Source organism: Pseudophryne corroboree, chromosome 11 (genome assembly GCF_028390025.1).
Source record: "Pseudophryne corroboree isolate aPseCor3 chromosome 11, aPseCor3.hap2, whole genome shotgun sequence".
In the NCBI taxonomy this organism is placed as follows: Eukaryota; Metazoa; Chordata; class Amphibia; order Anura; family Myobatrachidae; genus Pseudophryne; species Pseudophryne corroboree.
Genome location: NC_086454.1, coordinates 65216464 through 65237378, shown reverse-complemented (window position 1 = coordinate 65237378; position 20915 = coordinate 65216464). Strand labels below are relative to the sequence as shown.

Genomic DNA, 20915 nt, shown 5'->3' with positions numbered 1-20915 from the left:
GACTCCGTCAGGACCATGGGGATTAGCGGCTCCGCAGGAGACAGGGCACAAAACCTAAAGCTTTAGGATCAGGTGGTGTGTACTGGCTCCTCCCCCTATGACCCTCCTCCAAGCCTCAGTTAGGTTTTTGTGCCCGTCCGAGCAGGGTGCAATCTAGGTGGCTCTCTTCAGGAGCTGCTTAGAAAAAGTTTTTAGGTTTCTTATTTTCAGTGAGTCCTGCTGGCAACAGGCTCACTGCATCGAGGGACTTAGGGGAGAGAAGTTCAACTCACCTGCGTGCAGGATGGATTGGCTTCTTAGGCTACTGGACACCATTAGCTCCAGAGGGAGTCGGAACACAGGTCTCACCCTGGGGTTCGTCCCGGAGCCGCGCCGCCGACCCCCCTTGCAGATGCTGAAGATTGAAGGTCCAGAAACCGGCGGCAGAAGGCTTTTCAGTCTTCATGAAGGTAGCGCACAGCACTGCAGCTGTGCGCCATTGTTGTCACACACTTCACACCAACGGTCACGGAGGGTGCAGGGCGTTGCTGGGGGCGCCCTGGGCAGCAATGTATAATACCTTATTCTGGCTAAAAATACATCACATATAACCCCTGGAGGCTATATGGATGTATTTAACCCCTGCCAGGTCTCAGAAAAACGGGAGAAGAAGCCCGCCGAAAAGGGGGCGGGGCCTATTCTCAGCACACAGCGCCATTTTCCCTCACAGAAATGCTGGTGGGAAGGCTCCCAGGCTCTCCCCTGCACTGCACTACAGAAACAGGGTTAAAACAGAGAGGGGGGGCACTGATTTGGCGATATGTATATATATATTAAAATGCTATAAGGGAAAAACACTTATATAAAGGTTGTCCCTGTATAATATAGCGTTTTTGGTGTGTGCTGGCAAACTCTCCCTCTGTCTCCCCAAAGGGCTAGTGGGGTCCTGTCCTCTATCAGAGCATTCCCTGTGTGTGTGCTGTGTGTCGGTACTTGTGTGTCGACATGTATGAGGACGATGTTGGTGAGGAGGCGGAGCAATTGCCGGTAATGGTGATGTCACTCTCTAGGGAGTCGACACCGGAATGGATGGCTTATTTAAGGAATTACGTGATAATGTCAACACGCTGCAAGGTCGGTTGACGACATGAGACGGCCGGCAAACCAATTAGTACCTGTCCAGGCGTCTAAAACACCGTCAGGGGCGTTAAAACGTCCTTTTACCTCAGTCGGTCGACACGGACACTGACTCCAGTGTCGACGGTGAAGAAACAAACGTATTTTCCTTTAGGGCCACACGTTACTTGTTAAGGGCAATGAAGGAGATGTTACATATTTCTGATACTACAAGTACCACAAAAAAAGGGTATTATGTGGAGTGTGAAAAAACTACATGTGGTTTTTCCTGAATCAGATAAATTAAATGAAGTGTGTGATGATGCGTGGGTTTCCCCCGATAGAAAATTATTGGCGGTATACCCTTTCCCGCCAGAAGTTATGGCGCGTTGGGAAACACACCTTAGGGTGGATAAGGCGCTCACACGCTTATAAAAACAAGTGGCGTTACCGTCTCCAGATACGGACGCCCTCAAGGAGCCAACTGATAGGAGGTTGGAAAATATCCTAAAAAGTATATACACACATACTGGTGTTATACTGCGACCAGCGATCGCCTCAGCCTGGATGGGCAGCGCTGGGGTGGCTTGGTCGGATTCCCTGACTGGAAATATTGATACCCTTGACAGGGACAGTATTTTATTGACTATAGAGCATTTAAAAGATGCATTTCTATATATGTGAAACTCTGGCATCAAGAGTAAGTGCGATGTCCATATCTGCCAGACGATGTTTATGGACACGACAGTGGTCAGGTGATGCAGATTCCAAACGGCACATGGAAGTATTGCCGTATAAAGGGGAAGAGTTATTTGGGGTCGGTCCATCGGACCTGGTGGCCACGGCAACAGCTAGAAAATCCACCTTTTTTACCCCAAGTCACATCTCAGCAGAAAAAGACATAGTCTTTTCAGCCTCAGTCCTTTCGTCCCCATAATATCTGCCCAGGGATAGAGGTAAGGGAAGAAGACTGCAGCAGGCAGCCCATTCCCAGGAACAGAAGCCTTCCACCGCTTCTGCCAAGTCCTCAGCATGACGCTGGGGCCGTACAAACAGGTGCGGTGGGAAGTCGTCTCAAGAGTTTCAGCACGCAGTGGGCTCACTCGCAAGTGGACCCCTGGATCCTACAAGTAGTATCCCAGGGGTACAGATTGGAAATTCGAGACGTCTCCCCCTCGCAGGTTCCTGAAGTTTGCTTTACCAACGTCTACCTCCGACAGGGAGGCAGTATTGGAAACAATTCACAAGCTGTATTCCCAGCAGGTGATAATCAAAGTACCCCTCCTACAACAAGTAAAGGGGTATTATTCCACACTATATTGTGGTACTGAAGCCAGACGGCTAGGTGAGACCTATTCTAAATGGAGTCACTCAGAGCAGTGATAGCGAACCAGGAAGAAGGGGACTATATGGTGTCCCTGGACATCAAGGATGCTTACCTCCATGTCCAAATTTGCCCTTCTCACAAAGGGTACCTCAGGTTCGTGGTACAAAACTGTCACTATCAGTTTCAGACGCTGCCGTTTGGATTGTCCACGGCACCCCGGGTCTTTACCAAGGTAATGGCCGAAATGATGATTCTTCTTCAAAGAAAAGGCGTCTTAATTATCCCTTACTTGGACGATCTCCTGATAAGGGCAAGGTCCAGAGAACAGTTGGAGGTCTGAGTAGCACTATCTCAAGTAGTTCTACGACAGCACGGGTGGATTCTAAATATTCCAAAATCGCAGCTGTCTCCGACGACACGTCTGCTGTCCCTAGGGATGATTCTGGACACAGTCCAGAAAAAGGTGTTTCTCCCGGAGGAGAAAGCCAGGGAGTTATCCGAGCTAGTCAGGAACCTCCAAAAAACCAGGAAAAGTGTCAGTGCATCATTGCACAAGGGTCCTGGGAAAAATGGTGGCGGCTTACGAAGCGATTCCATTCGGCAGATTTCACGCAAGAACTTTTCAGTGGGATCTGCTGGACAAATGGTCCGGATCGCATCTTCAGATGCATCAGCGGATAACCCTGTCTCCAAGGACAAGGGTGTCTCTTCTGTGGTGGCTGCAGAGTGCTCATCTACTAAAGGGCCACAGTTATGCATTCAGGACTGGGTCCTGGTGACAACGGATTCCAGCTTGAAAGGCTGGGGAGCTGTCACACAGGGGGAAAAATTTTTTCCAGGGAGTGTGATCAAGTCTGGGGACTTCTCTCCGCATAAATATACTGGAGCTAAGAGCAATTTACAATGCTCTAAGCTTAGCAAGACCTCTGCTTCAAGGTCAGCCGGTATTGATCCAGTGGGACAACATCACGGCAGTCGCCCACGTAAACAGACAGGGCGGCACAAGAAGCAGGAGGACAATGGCAGAAACTGCAAGGATTCTTCGCTTGGCGGAAAATCATGTGATAGCACTGTCAGCAGTTTTTCATTCCGGGAGTGGACAACTGGGAAGCAGACTTCCTCAGCACGACCTCCACCCGGGAGAGTGGGAACTTCATCGAGAAGTTTTTTTCCACATGATTGTGCACCGTTGGGAAAGACCAAAGGTGGACATGATGGCGTCCCGCCTGAACAAAAAACTGGACAGGTATTGCGCCAGGTCAAGAGACCCTCAGGCAATAGCTGTGGACGTTCTGGTAACACCATGGGTGTACCAGTCGGTGTATGTGTTCCCTCCTCTGCTTCTCATACCAAAGGTACTGAGAATTATAAGACGTAGAGGAGTAAGAACTATACTCGTGGCTCCGGATGGGCCAAGAAGGACTTGGTACCCGGAACTTCAAGAGATGCTCACAGAGGACTCGGGGCCTCTGCCGATAAGAAGGGACTTGCTTCAGCAAGTACCATGTCTGTTCCAAGACTTACCGCGGCTGCGTTTGACGGCAGGGCGGTTGAACGCCGGATCCTAAGGGAAAAAGGCATTCCGGAAGAGGTCATTCCTACCCTGGTCAAAGCCAGGAAGGAGGTGACCGCACAACATTATCACCACATGTGGCGAAAATATGTTGCGTGGTGTGAGGCCAGGAAGGCCCCACGAAGAAATTTCAACTCGGTCGATTCCTGCATTTCCTGCAAACAGGAGTGTCTATGGGCCTCAAATTGGGGTCCATTAAGGTTCAAATTTCGGCCCTGTCGATTTTCTTCCAGAAAGAATTGGCTTCAGTTCCTGAAGTCCAGAAATTTGACAAGGGAGTACTGCATATACAACCCCCTTTTGTGCCTCCGGTGGCACTGTGGGATCTCAACGTAGTCCTGGGATTCCTCAAATCACGTTGGTTTAAACCGCTCAAATCTGTGGATTTGAAATATCTCACATGGAAAGTGACCATGATGTTGGCCCTGGCCTCGGCCAGGCGAGTGTCAGAATTGGCGGCTTTGTCTCACAAAAGCCCATATCTGATTGTCCATTCGGACAGGGCAGAGCTGCGGATTCGTCCCCAGTTTCTCCCTAAGGTGGTGTCAGCGTTTCATCTGAACCAGCTTATTGTGGTACCTGCGGCTACTAGAGACTTGGAGGACTCCAAGTTGCTAGATGTTGTCAGGGCCCTGAAAATATAGATTCCAGGACGGCTGGAGTCAGGAAAACTGACTTGCTGTTATCCTGTATGCACCCAAAAAACTGGGTGCTCTTGCTTCTAAGCAGACGATTGCTAGTTGAATGTGTAGTACAATTCAGCTTGCACATTCTGTGGCAGGACTGCCACAGCCAAAATATATAAATGCCCATTCCACAAGGAAGGTGGGCTCATCTTGGGCGACTGCCCGAGGGGTCTCGGCTTTACAACTTTGCCGAGCTGCTACTTGGTCAGGGGCACACCCTGGCTGAGGAGGACCTGGAGTTCTCTCACTCGGTGCTGCAGAGTCATCCGCACTCTCCCGCCCGTTTGGGAGCTTTGGTACAATCCCCATGGTCCTGACGGAGTCCCCAGCATCCACTTAGGACGTCAGAGAAAATAAGATTTTACTTACCGATAAATCTATTTCTCGTAGTCCGTAGTGGATGCTGGGCGCCCATCCCAAGTGCGGATTGTCTGCAATACTTGTACATAGTTATTGTTACAAAAAAATCGGGTTGTTATTGTTGTGAGCCGTCTGTTCAGAGGCTCCTACGTTTGTCATACTGATAACTGGGTTTAGATCACAAGTTATACGGTGTGATTGGTGTGGCTGGTATGAGTCTTACCCGGGATTCAATATCCTTCCTTATTGTGTACGCTCGTCCGGGCACAGTATCCTAACTGAGGCTTGGAGGAGGGTCATAGGGGGAGGAGCCAGTACACACCACCTGATCCTAAAGCTTTAGTTTTGTGCCCTGTCTCCTGCGGAGCCGCTAATCCCCATGGTCCTGACGGAGTCCCCAGCATCCACTACGGACTACGAGAAATAGATTTATCGGTAAGTAAAATCTTATTTTTTTTATGCTTTCAAGTTCTAACAGTGTTGGTTATTCTGGGGGTTTACTTGCTGCTGAACTTTTTTGGGAAAACGTATGCAAACCATTGTAGATGGATTACCTATGCTATTCTGCAATCTTACTTTGTTAGAACTGTTCTAGACAAGGTAAATATATGGACAGGGATGGAATGTCAAAGTTCTTATAGTATGTTCAAAGAATTTCCATCCAAGGAGGCCTTTTTTGGCTCAAGATTAGTTTAATGCTTTAGTACAGAGGTTCTCGAGTTTCTTGAGGCACCCCGACTGTCCAGGTTTTAGGTATATTCATGGCTCAGCACAGGTGCTTAAATCAAGTTGATTGAGATGCTTTTTAAGTCCTCTATGGCCAAGCATACTACTGTTGGGGTGTCTTGAGACTGTGTTTTTGAGAACCTCTGCTTTAGTATATCTTCCCGTTTTATTTTAAACTGCTCTAATTGTAATCAATGCTGGGCTCTGCAAGCAGCCTTTCTAGTAGCATCTTAGAAAAAATGTCCTACAACAGTGCTTTTATGCAGTCTTGTTAAAATGTGATATCTTCATTATCCTCTTCATACTGGAGATTTGGGGAGGGGGGGGGGGGGATCAAATTTTGCAGGCCGATTTGAAAGGTCCTGGCATACATTAGTTTATGCTACTTGCCTGTGAATTCAATGATACCCCAAATGCTATCTAATTAAAACTGCATTCTCACATACAGTGCATCTGAAAAGTATTCACAGCGCTTCACTTTTTTCACATTTTGTTATGTTACAGCCTTATTCCAAAATTCCCCTCAAAATTCTACACACATTCACTCAATTTTTTTGAATCTTGGTAATATAATTGGTTGTGTCAATGCATTGTCCACACTCATACTGTGATGATTAGTGCCACAACAGTTGGAAGGGAGCGAGTGTTGAGCACCCCATCTACAGTACGACCACAGCTGTAAGACGTAAATGCCTTTTTTACATTAAAAGGAACAACCGCTTTCCCTGGTTTTTTTTAAATGGCCTTTTATTGGGTTTTGATTACTTTATAGGCAAATATAGCTTTGTTTGAAGCATGCTGTAAGGAAAGGATACAGCAGTTTGATGATGGTGGGTCAGACGAGGAAGATATTTGGGAGGAGAAAAATCTTGCCTTCACACAGGATACGCAAAGAAGATCCAGGTATGTAGAATACTTTGTCATTGGGAATCTGGTTGATCATTCTAGTGCATTTCAGAATTGCATTCATGGTCAGTTGTGTGACTAAGGGGTCTATTTACTAAGCCTTGGATGGAGATAAAGTCCCAACCAACCAGCTCCTAACTGTCATTTTTTTAAACAGTCTGTAGTATGGCAGTTAGGAGCCTATTGGCTGGCATTTTTATCTCCATCCTAGTCTTGGTAAATAGGCCGCTATGTCTGTTAGACGTGTAGCTGTAAGTGATACTTCAGGATTTTGCTGGAAGGAGAGCACACCTATCTAACAAACTCTGTAGGTCTTAGAGATTTGGCCTAGTCGGCAATCCAGTAGTATCTTGTTCGCTACAGATAGACGTAGTATCATCTGTCACAATCAAGGATAAAAGGATTCATTACTGCCAACTAGGTTCTGGCGCTGCCCAAAACAGGTGATGTATTTAATGCATTGATGGTCTTCACCAGGCACCCAAATAAGGGGATTAGGACTTTGCTGTGGTACGCAGGTTGCGCCCCTCTGAATGGGCATCTACAGTGACAGGCTGGTAACCAGAATGAGCGAAGGAGAGAGGTCAGAATAGCCACAGGTCACAACCAGATAGGTCTGGAGCATCCAGGAGAATCGCTAATTAGAGCCAAAAGTCAAGTGCCAGAATCTACAGCAAAGTTACCCAAGGAACAGGCAGGACGCATGCTCAGGACTCAAGTAGAATTATTTGGCAAAAACCAGTATTAATGCTGCAGAATAGGGAAGTAAGCCTAATACTCTGACACAGTGAGGAATAAGTATCGGAGGTGTTTTTGAATTTAGAGCATTTGCCTGACCACACTGATGATAAATCCCTCACAGAGCCGAGCAGCCTCTCCTGTATAGAGAGAGTAAGATGTCTGCTGCAAGGAAAAGTTGAACAGGATGCTGTGCAGCCTAAGCGGACTGCAGGGAACAGCACAGTTGGCGTTAGTGAGTGAAGCCGAGACCTCTGATGGAGCATGACACAAATCTATTTTGGGTATCAATATTTGTTTCCTTGAAGGCATCAGTGTAACCAGAAACTGAGATAAGTGATTGGTTTGCGGATCTAGTTCAATTCAAAGCGTTAGTCTCGGAAGACAAAACTGAAACTAAATGTAGCCGTCTTTTGTATGTGTTGTGGCAAGGGCCCGATCATGTGGTCTTGAAGATGGCATTCACCGTTCATTAGGAGTTTCATTCAGAGGCATTTTTGTTCACACCCAATAATCTTTTTGAGATTTAAAGAACTGAACATTGCCTCTTTTTATATTTGTTTATTATTTAATTTTCATTCCCCTATGATTCCAGTCTCAAAATAACAATTTATTCATGTAGCTCAGGAAGCACAGACAGTGAAGAGAGCACAGATTCTGAGGAGGAGGACTCTGTTAAACAGGGATTATTCGAATCAAGCACAGCCAACCAAGAAGACAAAATGGAGGTGGACGCCAATGAAGGCAAGTATATAATGGATACTGGAACACACAATTCCAAAGACTAGTGATGCTACTAGATAGCAGTGGTTCTCAACCTTTACCACATTTCCCAACAATACATGTTGTTTTGAGAATTCTGACTGTGGCAGCAGGTGGGATAATTACTGACCCAGCTAAATACATTAACTTGCCTGTGCATGATTAAAGAAAGCTACAAAACATGGCCTGTTGGTGGTACTTGAAGACTGGAGTTGACCAATCCTGTTATCAAGAATAGGTAGATAATTAATGTACTCAAGCTATAGTGGTAAATGCGGGGACTTTTCATTGATCTGAACCTTATGAATCAGTTTCCTGTACACAAGGTTCAATAAAAATTATCCGTTGTTTAGAGTCCTTTACTTTGGTTGAAGTATTTCATTTAGAGAATAAAGATTCCAGTTCACTATGGCCATTACTCTCCTTTGATCAAGTTCTTCTTTACTTTTCAGCAAGCAATTGGCCAGCAAGCTTTGATGTCCCAATGGAAACTGCACACGTAGCCAACATGGATTCCGTGGGATCTGATGTGTGGAGCACAGATGAGCCACTGTCCTCAAAAGAAACTGGCTGGGCGTCATTTACAGAAATCACATCCTCTATCAGGTCACTATACATCAAACAAGGAGGGATTTAAGGAGGGCTTCCAGTATATTATTTAGGTCACTTACTTTTACTTCATGCTAAAACACCTTTCAACTAGATTGGCATAATGACATTCTTTTAATCCACAGTGCAAAGGACACTGCAAGAAGTAACTCTCCTGTTGAAATGGAAACCAGCACTGAACCAATGGATCCACTGAGTGTTAATGCATCGGCACAAACTGAAAGTAAATATGCAGCCGTTATAGCTTGTTTTTGTCTGCACGAATTGCACCCTTTTTCTATATTAAGGAATTGCACATAAAACTTAAACATTGACTAAAAAGACAAGACGCTTCCTCTATTATGCGGGGGGGGGGGAGATTAAAGACAATTGGTAAAATTTTTAGGAAAACAGCAGCTCAACCAAAATACAAACTCGCTTGTATCTACAAACACGTCAACTACTTTATTAGAGTAGTGTCCAGACAGAAATGTCTGAATTACCCATTTCTCTAACGTCCTAGTGGATGCTGGGGACTCCGTCAGGACCATGGGGAATAGCGGCTCAAAAGCAAGCTTTTAGGATCACATGGTGTGTACTGGCTCCTCCCCCTATGACCCTCCTCCAAGCCTCAGTTAGGTTTTTGTGCCCGGCCGAGAAGGGTGCAATCTAGGTGGCTCTCTTAAAGAGTTGCTTAGAAAAAGTTTTTAGGTTCTTTATTTTCAGTGAGTCCTGCTGGCAACAGGCTCACTGCATCGAGGGACTTAGGGGAGAGATTTTCAACTCACCTGCGTGCAGGATGGATTGGATTCTTAGGCTACTGGACATAGCTCCGGAGGGAGTCGGAACACAGGGCTCGCCCTGGGGTTCGTCCCGGAGCCGCGCCGCCGACCCCCCTTGCAGATGCTGAAGATGAAGAGGTCCGGAACCAGGCGGCAGAAGACTCTCAGTCTTCATCAGGTAGCGCACAGCACTGCAGCTGTGCGCCATTGTTGTCAGCACACTTCACACAGCGGTCACGGAGGGTGCAGGGCGCTGGGGGGGGGCGCCCTGGGCAGCAATGTATAATACCTGTATGGCGAAAAATACATCACATATAGCCCTTGAGGCTATATGGATGTATTTAACCCCTGCCAGATATCTAAAACTCCGGAGAAGAAGCCCGCCGAAAAGGGGGCGGGGCCTATTCTCCTCAGCACACAGCGCCATTTTCCCTCACAGAAAGGCTGGTGGGAAGGCTCCCATGATCTCCCCTGCACTGCACTACAGAAACAGGGTTAAAACAGAGAGGGGGGGCACTGATTTGGCGATATGTATATATATTAAAATGCTATAAAAGGAACACTTATATAAAGGTTGTCCCTGGATAATTATAGCGTTTTGGTGTGTGCTGGCAAACTCTCCCTCTGTCTCCCCAAAGGGCTAGTGGGTCCTGTCCTCTATCAGAGCATTCCCTATGTGTGTGCTGTATGTCGGTACGTGTGTGTCGACATGTATGAGGAAAATATTGGTGAGGAGGCGGAGCAAATTGCCTGTAATGGTGATGTCACTCTCTAGGGAGTCGACACCGGAATGGATGGCTTATTTATGGAAATTACGTGACAATGTCAACACGCTGCAAGCCGGTTGACGACATGAGAGGGCCGGCGAACAAATTAGTATCTGTCCAGGCGTCTCAAACACCGTCAGGGGCTGTAAAATGCCCATTTACCTCAGTCGGTCGACACAGACCCAGACACGGACACTGATTTCAGTGTCGACGGTGAAGAAACAAACGTATTTTCTTTTAGGGCCACACGTTAAGGGCAATGAAGGAGGTGTTACATATTTCTGATACTCCAAGTACCACAAAAAAGGGTATTATGTGTGAGGTGAAAAAACTACCTGTAGTTTTTCCTGAATCAGATAAATTAAATGAAGTGTGTGATGATGCGTGGGTTTCCCCCGATAGAAAATTATTGGCGGTATACCCTTTCCCGCCAGAAGTTAAGGCGCGGTGGGAAACACCCCTCAGGGTGGATAAGGCGCTCACACGCTTATCAGAACAAGTGGCGGTACCATCTACGGATAGGGCCGTACTTAAGGAGCCAGCTGATAGGAGGCTGAAAAATTTCCTAAAAAGTATACACACACATGCTGGTGTTATACTGCGACCAGCAATCGCCTCAGCCTGGATGTGCAGAGCTGAGGTGGCTTGGTCGGATTCCCTGACTAAAAATATTGATACCTTTGACAGGGACAGTATTTTATTGACTATAGAGCATTTAAAGGATGCATTTCTATATATGCGAGATGCGCAGAGGGATATTTGCACTCTGGCATCAAGAGTAAATGCGATGTCCATATCTGCAAGAAGATGTTTATGGACACGACAGTGGTCAGGTGATGCAGATTCCAAACGGCACAAAGATGTATTGCCGTATAAAGGGGAGGAGTTATTTGGGGTCGGTCCATGGGACCTGGTGGCCAGGGCAACTGCTGGAAAATCCACCGTTTTTTACCCTAAGTCACATCTCTGCAGAAAAAGACACCGTCTTTTCAGCCTCAGTCCTTTCGTCCCTATAAGAGTCATATCTGCCCAGGGATAGAGGAAAGGGAAGAAGACTGCAGCAGGCAGCCCATTCCCAGGAACAGAAGCCCTCCACCGCTTCTACCAAGTTCTCAGTATGACGCTGGGACCGTACAGGACCCCTGGATCCTACAAGTAGTATCCAAGGGGTACAGATTGGAATGTCGAGAGGTTTCCCCCCTCGCAGGTTCCTGTAGTCTGCTGTACCAATGTCTCCCTCCGACAGGGAGGCAGTATTGAAAACAATTCACAAGCTGTATTCCCAGCAGGTGATAATAAAATTACCCCTCCGACAACCAGGAAAGGGGTATTACTCCACACTATATGGTGGTACTGAAGGCTAGGTGAGACCTATTCTAAATCTGAAAAATTTGAACACTTGCAAGGGTTCAAATCCAGATGGAGTCACTCAGAGCAGTGATAGCAAAGAACAAGGGGACTATATGGTGTCCCGGGACATCAGGGATGCTTACCTCCATGTCCCAAAATTTGCCTTTTCTCACCAAGGGTACCTCAGGTTCGTGGTACAGAACTGTCACTATCAGTTTCAAGACAATGCCGTTGGATTGTCCAAGGCACCCCGGGTCCTTACCAAGGTAATGACCGAAAGGAGGATTCGTCTTCAAAGAAAATGGACGACCTCCTGATAAGAACAAGGTCCAGAGAACAGTTGGAGGTCGGAGTAGCACTATCTCAAGTAGTTCTACGACAGCACGGGTGGATTCTAAATATTCCAAAACCGCAGTTGTTCCGACGACACGTCTGCTGGTCCTAGGGATGATTCTGGACACAGTCCAGGAAAAGGTGTTTCTCCCAGAGGAGAAAGCCAGGGAGTTATCCGAGCTAATCGGGATCCTCCTAAAACCAGGAAAAGTGTCAGTGCATCATTGCACAAGAGTCCTGGTAAAATTGGTGGCTTATTACGAAGCGCTTCCATTCGGCAGATTTCACGCAAGAACTCTTCAGTGGGATCTGCTGGACAAATGGTCCGGATCGCATCTTCAGATGCATCAGCGGATAACCCTATATCCAAGGACAAGGGTGTCTCTCCTGTGGTGATTACAGAGTGCTCATCTTCTAGAGGGCCGCAGATTCGGCATTCAGGATTGGATGCTGGTGACCACGGAGGCCAGCCTGAGAGGCTGGGGAGCAGTCACACAAGGAGTGTGATCAAGTCTGGAGAATTCTCTCCACATAAATATACTGGAGCTAAGAGCAAATTTATAATGCTCTAAGCTTAGCAAGACCTCTGCTTCAAGGTCAGCCGGTATTGATCCAGTGGGATAACATCACGGCAGTCGCCCACGTAAACAGAAAGGGCGGCACAAGAAGCAGGAGGGCAGTGGCAAAACTGCAAGGATTTTTCGCTAGGCGGAAAATCATGTGATAGCACTGTCAGCAGTGTTCATTCCGGGAGTGGACGACTGGGAAGCAGACTTCCTCAGCAGGCACGACCTCCACCCGGGAGAGTGGGAACTTCATCGGGAAGTTTTCCGCATGATTGTGAACCGTTGGGAAAGACCAAAGGTGGACATGATGGCGTCCCGCCCGAACAAAAAATGGGACAGGTATTGCGCCAGGTCTCGAGACCTTCAGGCGATAGCTGTGGACGTCCTGGTAACACCGTGGGTGTAACAGTCGGTGTATGTGTTCCCTCCTCTGCTTCTCATAACCAAGGTATTGAGAATTATAAGACATAGAGGAGTAAGAACTATACTCGTGGCTCCGGATTGGCCAAGAGGGACTTGGTAACCGGAACTTCAAGAGATGCTCACAGAGGACTAATGGCCTCGGGAGCTAAGAAGGGATTTGCTTTCAGCAAGTACCATGTCTGTTCCAAGAGGAACCGTGGCATCGGCCTTTAAGAAAGGACCTGCTCCAGCAGGGACCTTGTCTGTTCCAAGACTTACCGCGACTGCGTTTGACGGCATGGCGGTTTGAACGCCGGATCCTAAGGGAAAAGGCATTCCGGAAGAGGTCATACCTACCCTGGTCAAAGCCAGGAAGGAGGTGACCGCACGACGTTATCACCACATGTGGTAAAAATATGTTGCGTGGGTGAGGCCAGGAAGGCCCCACGAAAAAATTTCAACTAGGTCGATTTCTGCACTTCCTGCAAACAGGAGTGTCTATGAGCCTCAAATTGGGGTCCATTAAGGTTCAAGTTTCGGCCCTATAGATTTTCTTCCAGAAAGAATTGGCTTCAGTTCCTGAAGTCCAGACGTTTGTCAAGGGAGTATTGCATATACAGCCCTTGTGTGCCTCCAGTGGCACCGTGGGATCTCAACGTAGTGTTGGGATTCCTCAAATCATATTGGTTTGAACCACTCAAATCTGTGGATTTGAAATATCTCACATGGAAAGTGACCATGCTGTTGGCCCTGGCCTCGGCCAGGCGATTGTCAAAATTGGCGGCTTTGTCTTACAAAAGCCCATATTTGATTTTCCATTCGGACAGGGCAGAACTGCGGACTCGTCCCCAGTTTCTTCCTAAGGTGGTGTCAGCGTTTCACCTGAAACAACCTATTGTGGTGCCTGCGGCTACTAGGGACTTGGAGGACTCCAAGTTGCTAGACGTTGTCAGGGCCCTGAAAATATATATATATATATATATATATATATATATATATATATATATATATATATATATATATATATATATATATATATATATATATATAATTCCAGGACGGCTGGAGTCAGAAAGTCTGACTTGCTGTTTATATTGTAGGCACCCAAAAAGCTGGGTGCTCCTGCTTCTAAGCAGACTATTGCTCGTTGGATTTGTAGTACAATTCAGCTTGCACATTCTGTGGCAGGCCTGCCACAGCCAAAATCTGTAAATGCCCATTCCACAAGGAAGGTGGGCTCATCTTGGGCGGCTGCCCGAGGGGTCTCGGCTTTACAACTTTGCCGAGCAGCTACTTGGTCAGGGGCAAACACGTTTGCAAAATTCTACAAATTTGATACCCTGGCTGAGGAGGACCTGGAGTTCTCTCATTCGGTGCTGCAGAGTCATCCGCACTCTCCCGCCCGTTTGGGAGCTTTGGTATAATCCCCATGGTCCTGACGGAGTCCCCAGCATCCACTAGGACGTTAGAGAAAATAAGATTTTACTTACCGATAAATCTATTTCTCATAGTCCGTAGTGGATGCTGGGCGCCCATCCCAAGTGCGGATTGTCTGCATTACTTGTACATAGTTATTGTTACAAAAAATCGGGTTATTATTGTTGTGAGCCATCTTTTTTAGAGGCTACTTCATTGTTATCATACTGTTAACTGGGTTCAAATCACAAGTTGTACGGTGTGATTGGTGTGGCTGGTATGAGTCTTACCCGGGATTCAAGATCCTTCCTTATTGTGTACGCTCGTCCGGGCACAGTACCTAACTGAGGCTTGGAGGAGGGTCATAGGGGGAGGAGCCAGTACACACCATGTGATCCTAAAAGCTTGCTTTTGTGCCCTGTCTCCTGCGGAGCCGCTATTCCCCATGGTCCTGACGGAGTCCCCAGCATCCACTACGGACTATGAGAAATAGATTTATCGGTAAGTAAAATCTTATTTTTATTTATTTATTTTTTGCCGGTCCCTACATGATCCTCTCCCCACCCAAACCCCCCTTCACACAGATAAGCAAATTACCAGGTCGAGTTTCTACCCGGTAATTTGCGGCTCAAAATGGGTATTTTGTTGTGTGAAAGGGTCAGCCCGGGTCGAAATTCCTGGGTCTCCAACTCTGGTAAATTCCTGTGTCAAAGTTCCGGGAATTTCAACCCGGGTTGACCCTTCCACACAGAGAAAAAGGACCCGTGTTTATCTGCAAATTACTGGGTACAACTTCTTCACCCTGGAATTTGCCTTTTCTGTGTGAAAGGGGGTATAAGGGAACTTATTAACAGACTTGCCCAAAGCATGGTGCTCCCGTGTGTTAGATGCACCATTTTCTAAGTCTCCAATACCCACTGCAATGATGTAACACTAAACTCCACCTGATGGGTTTTTCCTTGCATGTAGTCTCAGTTCTTCTACCACCTTCTAAATATTATTAGAATATACGTGTTTTTTTTTTTGTTTTTTTTTAGTTGGATGCAACTGTAGTGATCTGCTGTCAGTTTTTTGTTTTCTTTCTGTTTTGTCTGAAAATAAATAATCCTCCATACCCTGGGCCACAGCGAATAGTCTGTGTCATACAACAAATGTTCCCATGTTAAATTACCTCAAGGCTCTTCTTAGCCAGGTGGCTGCGGCATGTTTTGCGCCACAGGTGACCAAGCTTTGCGCTCATCTGAGAAGTGGCAGCCAAGATGGTACAACCCTTCTTGGTGTATGAGTTGGTGCGCTCCATTGCAGAACTTTCTCAGGAGATATCAGACCATTAGCATCTGGTGCGTGACCAGTCCTTTGTGTCCCCAGCCTACTCCCCTTTAAGAGATCCATTCCTTCATGAGTCATGCAGTATCCTGATAGGGTCGATTCCTAATTCAGTGGCCCCAGTCGTGCTCCGCCAATAAGCCTGGGCCCAGGTATTTGGTACCAGGCACCCCTGAAAATATACGTTATGGTAAGAACTGACCGTTGATAACTATTTCTCCTATGTCCACAGGTTCCACAGGATAACAATGGGATATGATGGAGCGATAGCGGATTGGCACCAAACGATCACAAGCTTTCAGTCCTCCCAGGATGCAACAGGCCCGTCCATATATACCCGCCCATATATACCCGCCCACTGGCTCAGGCAAATCAGTTGGATTCCAAAGCAATTAGGCATGAGCATCATGTAGAGCCCTATTCAGGCAAGAAGAACACACATGCACACCCTTCCGTACAAGAAGGAAGAGGTTTAGTGAGTAGAAAGATCCTCAAATCAGGTGCGTCAGCGTGGGATTCCTGTGGAACCTGTGGACATAGGAGAAATACCGTTATCAACGGTAAGTTCTTACCATAACGTATATTTCTCCGGCTGGGTCCACAGGTTATCCACAGGATAACAATTGGATTTCCCAAAGCAATTTTTAGTGTTGGGGACACTCCTGATTGGACAGGAGAACCTTATACCTGAATTCAGTGTCATGAGAGGCAAAAGTATCCAAGGCATAATGTCTAATGAATGTGTTAATGGAAGACCATGTTGCTGCCTTACATATCTGTTCTGCTGGAGCACCATGTTGTGCTGCCCATGAAGGACCTACCTTACGTGTAGAGTGAGCAGAGACATTAGCCGGAGCAGGGAGATCAGCTCGAGAATATGCTTCTGAAATAGTCATTAGAAGCCATCTTGCTAGCATCTGTTTAGTAGCAGGCTATCCTCTTTTGTGAAATCTGTAGAGAATGAAAAGAGAATCTGTCTTTCTGATGGCACTGGTACGATCCACGTAGATCCTTAATGCCCGGACTACATCCAGCGACGCTTCTCCCGCAGAAAGTCCCAATACCTGAAAAGCCGGGACTACAATTTCTTCATTAAAGGTGGAATTTTGATACCACCTTAGGAAGATACCCGGACCTAGTTCTGAGAACTGCTTTATCTGGATAAAAAGCAGAAAAGGAGATTTACATGACAGCGCTCCTAAATCTGATACTCTTCTAGCTGATGCCATAGTCTGTAGAAAGAGAACTTTAGCTGTCAACCATTTAAGATCCACTTTATTAAGTGGTTCAAACGGAGCAACTTGAAGAGCTTTGAGAACTAAACTTAAGTCCCAAGGCACTGTAGGAGGAACAAAAGGCGGTTGAATGCGCAGCATTCCCTGGAAAAAAAGTACACACGTCCTGTGTATTGGCAATTTTCTTTTGGAACCGTACAGTTAATGCTGATACTTGCATTCTCAAGGAAGCCACCTTCAAACCCTTATCCATTCCTGGTTGAAGGAAATCTAAGACCATGGAAACTTGGAAAGATTTTGGGTCTATATTTCTTTCACTGCACCAATAGGACTGCCATATTCTGTGATAAATGTGAGCTGAGGAGGGTTTCCTTGCTCTGAGCATAGCTTGAGTTACTTGTTGTGAGAATCCTCTTGACCTCAGGATAGAGGTTTCAAGAGCCACGCCGTCAGACAGTCGATCCAGATGCCTGTGATAACAAGGACCCTGCATCAGTAGATCTGGACGCTGAGGGAGCAGAATTAGCGCATCCATCGACATCCTCTGCAGATCAATTAATACGTTGGCAAACGCTGAGTGGATCCAGACGCTACTAGTGTATACTGTCACTCCAGGAACTTTAGGTGAATACAGACGCAGCGGTGGTAGCGTCTGAGACGGAAGTGAGGTAACAGTTCATGGCTGGAGACCGACTGAAACTGGTCATGAACTGGGGAGAGGGGCGACCAGGAGAGCGTCTGACTCCCCACCGCTGACATCCAACCCTAGGGATCGCACCCATATACTATTCCTGGTGCCTTATGATCCCTAAGGCCTAGCGCTGGAGCACACGTGGTGGCGGTGCGCCAGCTACTGTTTGGTAGTCTCCTCCCAAACCAGTGCTGCTGTGTCCGTATTCCCCTTCTAAGCGGAACCGATGCCGTCTCACCGTGCTCCGGCCACAGCCTGGTAACGTCTGCTGGACTTGCTAGTATATCTAACACAGACGCCCGCCGGGACAGCACTGTACTGTGGGTAAGCGTTCTTGCGACCCGACCTGATAGTTGTTGGAGCGAGTCTTTCCAATATGCGTATAAGACGCTGTTAGGAAAGATCACTCAAAAACATAATAAGACTATAAAAAATAAAATAAGAAAGCTTAGGGCTGCCAAAAACAGCAGCCCTCTGACCATGGTCCGGCTCCTGTCGCACCAAACAAAAAACTGATTTGCCTGAGCCAGTGGGCGGGGGGATATATGGGTGGGCCAGTTGCATCCTGGGAGGACTGAAAGCTTGTGATCGTTTGGTGCCAATCCGCTATCGCTCCATCATATCCCATTGTTATCCTGTGAATAACCTGTGGACCCAGCCGGAGAAATTACCCCTTATTTGTCATTGGATAGGGTTTGTAGGAAGAGGGAAACTCCATTGAACCTTGCTTTTGAGCAAGACTGAAGTGGCAAATTGGGACAAACATGAACGCAGCATCCTGTGTTTAGTGGCTGTATCTTTATATTGGTCAGTGGTTCTCTTTACGAAGCCATGACTGGAAATTATGCTCTCGTCCGTTGTTAAGGGTACTTTTGAACATCGTAAACTTTTATTTATTTAAAAAAAAAATTTAACCGAAAAATCTTTTGATTTCCTTGCCAGTTACTGTTGCAATGGATGCCAGCTCTGATGGAGAAGAGGAGGTGGAGAACACTGATCAGATGACAGAAACTGTGATGAATGGCAGTATGAAGGAAACTCTCAGCCTTACCGTAGATGCAAAAACAGAAACTGCAGTCTTTAAAAGGTGAAATAACTTGTGTGATATTTGTCCAGTCAGAAATTTCTAAATCTAGTTCCATCTCTTGAGTCTATACAAACAGATTCTCTGTATTGCATATGAACATAATGCAGCTATTAAACCACATGCATTTTAATGAAGGACTTATTTCCACAGTATTTCCTGATTATGTTTGTGCCATAGTGAAATATGTTGAATGTTTCAGTACTTTCTTAAGGAACTTGCAGGTTCAAGATGGCAGAATCCTTTTTGCAAATGAGGTGTTAATGGTTAACTGATTTGAATTGAACACTCTTGAACAAACAAGCCCACACTGATGCTTTGTTTGCCTATGTCACTTTACTATATTTCTCTGACGTCCTAGGGGATACTGGGATGGTAAGAGTTACCATGGGGTATAGATGGGGTTCATTGGAGCCATGGCACTTTAAAAATTCTTCAGTGTGCTGATGCCTTCCCTCTATGCCCCTCCTGCAGAGTGCCCAAGGAGCCGGGTATATTCTCTGGGGCTCCAAAGAGTTTTCTTCAAATTTTTACTTTAGTTAATTAATTTCAGGCAGCACTGGCTGGCACCAGTCTGCCTGCGTCGTGGGACTTAGGGGGGGATCGGACAAACCTCTTGAAGAGTTAATGGTCCGTATCCATGCTGACAGAACATTGCTCCTGTGGTGTTGTTTTGCATTAACCCTAGGGTGTGCGCGCACTCTAACAGCATGCTGCCACCCCTAACAGAGCTAAAGACGCTGGAGTGGTGAGTACAGAAACCGGGATCCCGGTTAGCGGGTCCCCGGTTACAATGGCAGTGTAAGGGCATGGTGGGCACACAACGCTGCGGTGCCCGCTGCAGATTCCCCCACTGGCACTGACGCAGTAAAAGTTTTAACCTCCCGTTTTCTGTAAAAATAAATAAATAAATAAAATGGTTTGCCAGTATAAACTTTGCAGGGGGCAAGGCTTCCCGGAGAGTGGTACCAGTAGCTCAGAAGCGCCATTTCCTGCTGCATCACACTACGGGCGGCATGGTCCTCCAAGTACCCTCTAAAGACAAGTTTTTAAGATATCTATGGGTGATTTTATGGTTCAGACTTCTGATCTCAGACCTATCTCACAACCCCCACTGCTGGTTTCCCAGAAACGCGCACTGCCCCATATGCTCCAGTCTGACTCTGATAATGAGATACCAGACTTGGAGGAAGGGAAAGTGGAGGTTGATACAGGACACAGTACTCTGTCTCAGGGGGTGGAAGCACTTATCTACTCTATTAGGGAGGTCCTGAATATCTCTAAAAAAAAAAAAAGGACGACTCCTCAGGTTCTGCCTCTTTATCAATGTAAAACAATAGTCTACTGCCAAGTTTCCAGTCTCTAAAGAATTAAACACACTTTTCAAAGAATCGTGGGTTAATGCTGACCAGAAATTCCACACCCTTAGGTGGTTGCTAAACTCCTTCCATTTCCTTCCTAAGGATAGAAAGGTGTGGGGAAACCCTCAAACTGTGGATACCTCAGTGTCCAGGCTGTTGCGTAACATTGTGCTGCCTGTGCTTGGTGCGATCTCCTTAAAAGAACCTGCTGATCGGAAGATTGAGACTACATTTACACTGCAGTGGGAGTCGCACAGTGACCCACCATTGCTTGTGGCTGGATCACAAGGGCCATTGTGAAATGGTCTGGTAACACAATAGAGGGTTTTGATACCATGCCTCAAGATGAGCTACTAACACTACTGCAACATTACTCAGGATTCGGCTAATTTTCGTGAGTGAGGCAATTATGGAGGTTGGCATTATCAACTCATGCTCTACAGCTATGTCTGTGTCGGCACGCAGGGCTCTGTGGCTGCGTCAGTGGACGGAGGACGTGGATTCCAAAAATAGGATTTTGGTACTTACCAGGTAAATCCTTTTCTTTGAATCCATAGGGGGCACTGGAGTACTCTTAGGGATATGGACGGGCTTCCGTAGGAAACAGCACTGAATATTTAAATTAGTAACACTCCACCCCTCCATATCCCTGGTCACTACCCAGTGTTTTTTACTGAGCCGAACAGGAATTAAGAGAGGTTAATAATGGAGTATTACATATAACATAACTGACAATAACGAAGTTAACACATAACGTTAGTGACAACTAACAGTTGACACCCTAACCAGCACTTGTAACTTGAACCAGTCGGTGAAAGTGTGTTACCATAAGATCCTCAGA

The 20915-nt window shown here is 46.5% G+C and overlaps 1 protein-coding gene across 11 annotated transcripts in view; it reads left to right on the top strand.

Moving 5' to 3' along the window:
• PPP6R3 (protein phosphatase 6 regulatory subunit 3) overlaps positions 1–20915 on the top strand; it is a 318072-nt gene that overhangs the window by 256939 nt on the left and 40218 nt on the right. For all 11 annotated transcript variants that reach the window (XM_063944360.1, XM_063944362.1, XM_063944364.1 and 8 more), the window contains 5 exons: positions 6540–6670; positions 8034–8155; positions 8626–8779; positions 8908–9005; positions 18572–18716. In XM_063944360.1, the coding sequence (XP_063800430.1) occupies positions 6540–6670; positions 8034–8155; positions 8626–8779; positions 8908–9005; positions 18572–18716 (650 nt within the window). The remainder of the gene's footprint in view (positions 1–6539; positions 6671–8033; positions 8156–8625; positions 8780–8907; positions 9006–18571; positions 18717–20915) is intronic.